General features: G+C 45.1%; 1 protein-coding gene across 1 annotated transcript in view; it reads right to left on the bottom strand.

Moving 5' to 3' along the window:
* Positions 1 to 2,764: 2,764 nt before the first annotated feature.
* Positions 2,765 to 7,500, bottom strand: part of LOC121303950 (amyloid-like protein 2) — a 7,011-nt gene continuing 2,275 nt past the window's right edge. Inside the window, exons 2-5 of the mRNA XM_041234851.1 lie at positions 6,862 to 7,016; positions 6,074 to 6,148; positions 4,773 to 4,925; positions 2,765 to 3,990 (exon numbers count right to left, since the gene is read on the bottom strand). Of these exons, the coding sequence (XP_041090785.1) occupies positions 3,889 to 3,990; positions 4,773 to 4,925; positions 6,074 to 6,148; positions 6,862 to 7,016 (485 nt within the window). The 3' untranslated portion in view covers positions 2,765 to 3,888. The remainder of the gene's footprint in view (positions 3,991 to 4,772; positions 4,926 to 6,073; positions 6,149 to 6,861; positions 7,017 to 7,500) is intronic.

Here is a 7,500-nt window from a genome sequence, read left to right as displayed (position 1 = left end):
AGTGGTGCAGCCAACTTTGGCCACTCCTGTGCCAGCTCATAATGGTTCCATTTCTCAGTAGAACCATTATACGACTTTCCAGATTCCATGCTCAGTATTTAAGGGTTCTACAAAGCCGCTAGTTTCGGAATGTCCTAATGGTTCTAATCACGCCCATCAAGCTCCAAAACAAGGATGCTCTTTAACACAGTGTAGATGGCTCTCAGCATGTAGGGACGCTATCTAGTGCAGTGGTTCTCAATACTGGTCCTGATTGCCTAATCTGAGCTTTTTAATTATTTTAAACAGATGGAGATTTCAATTTAGGTATAAAACTGTATAAGGAACTTAAATTCTCCAACTTTTTATAAGCTACACTGTTTAAAAAGTCCAAATGAAGCTAATTATTAGTTCAATTAAGGGGTCAATTAAATAACTGAGAGCTTGGTTGGAACAAAAACCAGCAGGGCAGTGTTCCCCCAGGATCAGGATTGACCTCCGATCTAGAGTGGAATGCGTACAGTAAGCTTGCAACTGCAGTACCTCTGTATGTGGGGATGTAGTTATGTATTTATTGAAGCGAACCCTGGCAGGTGAGTAGAGGGTGTATCTGTCACCGCGCTTTTGTCATGGGCTGTTTTTAACAGCTGAGTTCAGTTTCGCTGCGTTAGAAGATCTTCACATTGCAGAATGTCGAGATCCTGTCTGAACACGTCTGTGACGAGCTGCTGGAAACATCGCTCAGGCATGTCGTTCTTCTTCCAATTTGCAAGAGGAGCAGATGCTGGTGCGGCTGTTCAACCCATTGAGAAAGGACCCGTGCTGGAGGGGGTCCTGCAACTCCAGCTGTGAGAGGCAGATTTCACCCCCCTTCAGATAATTAGGGAGCTGGAATGGAAGGGTCAAGAAGATTGCCCACACCTCTCTATACCCCAATCATACACTCAGCTTGCAGGGTCAGTACGGTTGGTTTCTTAGCAAATGAAAGCAGAGAAAATATATAAATGCGTCACAATATTGGGCAAAAATATATTCTAATATATTGAGATTTAAAAATATGTTGATAAATATATTCTCAAATCTGTGAAACGTGCCAACGATCTGTATGCTAGATTCACAATGCATCCTGCAAGTGATGCAACGTGGTTTAGTGTGAGTCTTTATTGTGAAGCTGTCTCCTATACTAATGGTTTCCAGTATACCCATATGTTGTTTGCCTTTATTTTGGAAAAGCATAACAATCTTTATACAGCATCTTTCACAGTGGACCACCATCACAAAGTGCTTTGCAGAGGTAGGCTGTGAACTGTGCATTATATGCAGAGTCACTTACAATAGAACATTGATTTAACATCTCATCCACAGGACAGAGCACAAGAAGGAGTCAGTCAGTGGCACAGGTGGGATTTGAACCGGTGATCTTCTGGTTACAAGCCTTGGACTTTAACCAATGGACCACACTGCCTCTTATAACTAAATAACTAACATGTTATTTTTTTACCCCATAAGGGAAGTGCTGATGTCAGCCAGGGTGGAGCTGCGTGACAAGACTGGGAAAGTTTCTCAAGGGGCGAGGGTGTAGTGCAGACGAGAGTGCACTGGAGGGACGCATCACCCCTTACAACACAGCACAATACTCCCTCACATCAATTGCAAAGGGACTGTGGAACACAGCAGCCATTAAGTCTGCAGTGATGAGAGATCTTGGCTGTAGAGGTTCTGAATCTCTGGAAATTCCGACTATGGAGGGCTTTATCACCATTATATTAGGAAGCTGTGTAGTGGATAATGAAACAGGCTTGTAAGCAGGAGGTTCCTGGTTCAAATCCCAGTTCAGCCACTGACTTGTGTGACCCCGAGCAAGTCACTGAACCCCCTTGTGCTCCGTCTTTGGGGCAAGACGTTGTTGTGAGAGACTCTGCAGCTGACGCATAGTTCACACACCCTAGACTCGTGTCTTGTAAAGCGCTTTGTGATGGTGGCCTACTTTGAAAGGCGCTATATAAAAATAAAGATTATTATTTGAACAAATACATGGAAAGTGTTTTTTTGTTGCTTTATTTTTTTAATTGAATGCATTTTAAAGCACAGGCTTAGAGAACAGACATACACTAACAGAAACAGCCAGAGACCCTTTTTAATGGAAGTAGTAGTGTTTATTGATGTTTTTTTCCGCTTAATTATAATTTGTTTTCAATTTCATTTCTTTCCCCCCCTTTTTATAATTTTCTTTCTGCAAATCAAGCTGGAGTTACAGTATAAAGAAGCTGTACTGGTGCATAGTGGAACAGTAACACACAGAGGAGATACCCGTCACAGGAAACAAACCAAAATAAAACAGTATTATTACGCCACAGGTTACCAGAACCTCGACAGAAAGCCATGACATCACCCACACAAACACATTACCATGTAGACAAGGATTCAGCGCACTCTCCTCGGGTTCTTTCCCTTTAAAAAGAGGGAACTTTTGTTTTTAGAAGAACTGTTCAGGGTAACAATTTGAAAAGAGAACTCCCTCCTCCTCCTCCCCTGTTCGCTTGTGTAACAGCCCCCCACCTCCCCCTCTCCCAGTTCAACTGCACTCTGCACCCGCAGTACCCCCAAGGAACCACAAGGTGTAGGGTCACTATACTTGTGAAAGCGAAGCACAGGAACTGCAGATATCCTAGGATTTCAGTGCCTGGTTATTGCGGAATGCTACAGGAGCTGAAATTTAGACATTTCTATCTGGGATAAAACCAGCGACTCCCTGTAATCTTTGCAGGGATGTTGGGGGGGGGGGGGGGGGGGGGGGGGGGTGTAATGCAGCATGTGTGTCCACAGCACTGGCAACACAAGAACATTGGCAGGAGCCAAACACACAGACGGGTTCAAATTAATCAACGGACGAGAGTATATTTATTTTTGGGGGCCATGATATTAAGTTACTTAGTGGGACATCATGGGAGACGTGCGTCTGCGTGTGTGTGTGTGTGTGTGCGCGCGTGCGTGTCCAGTGGGCTGCAGCTCTGGAGAGTGGCAGGCTCTCAGAACACACAGGAAACGCAATGCACCACGCTGGTCAGGGTCACGGCAGCTGTGTAATGCTGGTCTCATGCAGTCTTAGTAAGGAGGTGCAGAATGCGTGGCACAGGGAGTGAACAAGGCGGGACTGGGCAGGGCAACTGCACACACGTTTGGGTTTGTTTTCTTGGGAAAGGGGGTGGGGTATAAGTGTTGAGGGTTAATGTCTCAAGCTGGGAGGGGTCAATGCCAAAGTATCCTTCGAATCAGAGACCTGTTTAAATCTCGCTGAATCCTCCACTAGGCTGCTGTACAATGCCTAAATCACTACTCAAGAAGAGAAGCCGATTATTGGTATGAGGAGAAAAAAAAAGAAAAAAAAACACTAATATATATCTTTTTTTTGTCATATTAGCATAGAACAGAAAAAAAATGATTTTTTTTTCCCCCCACTACATAAAATCAGTACAAATAACCTTCATGTAAAAGCAGTCCATTACAAAGAAAAAATCAACATCTTCGAATAATTATTACAGGTTAAGTGATCACGTAAAAACCAAAAGGCTGCATTTTCAAGACTACCAATTATTTGCAATTCGCTGTTTGTTGTTTTTTTTGTTTGTTTTTTTTACAAAAGGAAAAATTACATCAGATCAAAACGTCGCGAAGACCACGAATCTTCTCATTATTAATTTGTTTCTCTCGTCTTTAAAAGCTTGTTACGTTTTGTACATAAAAGAAAATGGAGTTGTCTGCTCTACAGGAGTTGTTAGATAATTACTTGAAAATGAGCCACACTGGAACCAGATTCAGAGTGTGACCCACTGGAAGCGAGCAGTATTGTTATTTGTCAGTAGTATATCCTCCCCTCTCCTCCAGGGCGCCCTCTTGTGGCTGGGGCACTCAGATCTGCATCTGCTCCAGGTATTTGTAAGTAGGGTTCTCGTACCCGTGGTTCTGCATTTTACTGAGGTGGCGTTCTTCAGGAGTCAGCATGGGGTCCACCTATCAGAGAAGAGGAGCCGGAGAAAGAGGGAGGAGTCAGCACACCCATTACAGGATTCCCTTTTCTAACCTCTTAACCCTTTGCAGTCCATTTATCCAGCGTTTGTCAGGCGCGCCGGGTCCAATTTATTTTCACACGCAGTTTAAAATATTTTTTTCAGCAAAAGGATGCTCAGTACTGTATCTATAGCCAATCCCCACCCCTTGTTCGCTGTATTTTTGACATAACTCTTTAAAGACGTGTACACTGATAAATCCTCTCCTGATCACTCGTTTTATCACCAAAACTCCTCAATAATGCGACCCAAGTCGTCACTTTATTACAACAACATCTCAAAAAGTTCTGCAAATGTCTGTGATGTTCTTTGAGCGCTGGATGCAGAAGCAGCGATCTCCTTTGTTGTATCCTTGTTATCTCTGTAGTGCATGGGGCTATGAGATATGCCCTTTTTTTCGGTTTCATTCGGTTCCTATCGGTCTCCCACTGAGTTTTTCTCAGCTTTTTCTGGAGAAAAAACTAGAGACCTGTGCTTGATGTCTTTTTGATGATGTCGGACCTGGCCTGACGTAGGACTGCAAAGGGTTAATGAACCTCGTTCAACGTTACCGATCCTCTTCCTCGGACTGTGCCGAAACATCTTCTGGTTCTAACCCCTCTGTGTTAATTCAGGGTATGTAACCGTTTCAGATATTGCAACTGAAGTTGCACATTCTTGTCAGTTAAAAATTGTGAATCTTTGGAATCCAGGACTGCTTTTAAAATCAGGAGAGCTCTGCCTTACCTCGACAATCCCGTGGCTGATAGTCCCATACTGCCTCTTCCTCAGCATCACCAGGCTGATCACAATCACCGTAGCGATCGCCACGGCGATCACCAGCAGGCCAATCAGGGTACTGCTGCTGAAGCTAAATTCTCCCAGGGGCCTGTAGGAGACCTGTAAGAGGAAAAAACCAAAACAGGGCACGTCAGTCCTGGGGAACCCCAAAACACACAGCCCCGGGACCCAGACTGGGAGGCAGGGAGAGTTGGGAGCGAGACCATTCGCAGTCCAGAGATGCTGCTCCAAGCAAGCTCCAGATCAGCCTTCCTTTCCCCAGGTGTGGCCCACAAGGACAGTACGGACAGCCTGCTGCACTGCATAGAGTGACAGTCTGGATAACTGATGTAGTGCACTGCACCACACAGCTGTATTTTATTAGGCGTTTGCAATGGAAATTAGTACAGAGAAAGCAATGCTGGATGGGTCGCCAATAGAAAAAGCACCTTCCTTAAAAGGTGCATCAGAGAAAGAGACACAGAGAGAGAGAGAGAGGAGACAGAGATCATGGTGAGGAGTACAGAGCTCACTTAGGGGACCCTGGTCAGGTCACAAGCAATTTGGTTCTGGTCCAATTTGGCTCGTCTGCTGAGTGTTTGATCAAGGAGAGAAAAGATTTTGGACTCGATTGTGCTTCACAGGCCCAGGAATTGGCCCGAGAGAAAAGAGTTAAGAAAAGGAAAATAATAAAATAAAAAAAAAAAAAAAAAAAAAAACACAAAAATACTTCATGGAAGGATGAGGACAGAGAGATGATATATCTTTCTTATACACACACATATTGTTTTCTTTATATAAAAAATAAATGAAATATCCATTAGTTTGTAGACATACAAGGATAAAAACAAGACTTCTACTGCACAGCACTTTCACTCTCTCCAGGTTTAAGTGCAAGTTTGATTACACACTGTGTACCGATAACAGGTGTGTGATTAAACCCGGGTGAAACTAGGAATGGATCAAACTGCTATGCAACAGGAGTCTTATTTCCATCCCTGTATAAATAGAATATATCCATCACACGTGTATATCTAAAAGTATACACATTATATACAGACACAGCGTAGGCATGCAGAACACATTAATAAAACCTAAACAAAATAGAAATAATAAAATATATATGTGACCGGGCAAGCCCTGTGAGCTGCTGTCTTGCATGTCATCACCAAGTCCTTCCCCTTTTGCAGTCCTTGATTGAAAGCACTGCTCCCCCCACTTTGCTGCAGTCCCCCAAGGTGTCCACTAAGTGGCGCTACTGTACTCACCAAGTCCTCATCCACACCGCTGAGACTCTCTGCATTGAAAATGACCTCTTTAACATCCAGCGTCTCATCAATAACCTGGCGACACAGACAGGGGTGGGGGTTACACTGCGGGCACCCTCTCCTTGGAGGAGGTGGGGGGGCTGCACTGGCTCTGCTATAACCAACAGCGAGCCAGGGTTGCACATCAATATTATGTGTAAGACAGACTGCTTCAGCATTTAATAGATCTCTTGTTCAACGGGCCTCAGATAAAGTATTGTCACTTATTTTTTTTTTAATCTGTGAACACCTGCGTAACTTTACAAGAAAGGGCTGGAAATAGGACTCCAACTGCATAGCAGTTTTACCCATTCCAGGTTTTTCTGTGCTTGACTAGCCCTAGTGTGGAGGTAAGAGTATTACTTCCACCCCTGCTAATAGTTCAGTGATGTATAAAGATTCTGTTGTGTAAAGAGAGTGACAGCTTCAGTATGAACGGATCTCTTCTTGGACCTCGCGATACTGTGTGTTCACGTCTTTTTTCAAGGGCCTTTCCTTAAAACTCTCTCCCACTCTCCCTCCCAGGCAGAGGCCCCTCCCACTCTCCCTCCCAGGCAGAGGCCCCTCCCAGGCAGAGGCCCCACCCACTCTCCCTCCCCTGGCAGAGGCCCCTCCCACTCTCCCTCCCAGGCCCCCTCCCACTCTCCCTCCCAGGCAGAGGCCCCTCCCACTCTCCCTCCCAGGCAGAGGCCCCTCCCACTCTCCCCCCCTTGGCTCCCACTAGAGGCCACTCTCCCCCCCTTGCTTACCACATTGTCACTCATCCTGTTCTTGCTGTTGATCACCCTCTCCTCCGCTCCGATCAGCCCGTCCAGACCAGCAGTCCCAGAACCTACACCAACACCAGAGACAGGTTCCTCAACAAACAAGGGAGCCAGCAAGGAGAGCCTGGGGCTCAGCACCTCTACAGGAGCATGGGGGGGAGGGTGTGCTCACAACAGTGTGCAGCCACTCTGCTATCCCTTCACACCAGAGAGTGAAACTCACACCAGCACTGCGGCAGCCAGCCCTGGGCTTTCTCAATCAAAATACCTCGCCCCTCCCTTATAGCTGCATCATAAACACCTGTTCATAAACGGTGGTGTGAATTCTTCATGGTGGGGTGAGAAGTGTGACTAGTTCGTTCGGAGCAGATTGACCAAAGAGGACTGATTGAACAAACTCCAGAAAACAGGTCATTTCAATAATGTACCCAAAGCAGGGAAGTTCTGATCCCAGGACGGGCTTCTGGACTAGTGCGAGGTTCCTGTGCAATATGAACTGAATATATAACCTCCCTGGGGTTGTAAGAGAATACAGCACATAACTTTCTTGATATTGTTTTTAATATGTTTATTATAAAGTAAGCATCCTTTTTTTAAATTACACAATTTTAATATTTGCATTAG

This window comes from Polyodon spathula, chromosome 36 (genome assembly GCF_017654505.1).
Source record: "Polyodon spathula isolate WHYD16114869_AA chromosome 36, ASM1765450v1, whole genome shotgun sequence".
NCBI classification, from domain to species: domain Eukaryota; kingdom Metazoa; phylum Chordata; class Actinopteri; order Acipenseriformes; family Polyodontidae; genus Polyodon; species Polyodon spathula.
The sequence above is the reverse complement of the archived record's forward strand: the minus strand, read 5'-3'. Positions and strand labels throughout refer to the sequence as shown.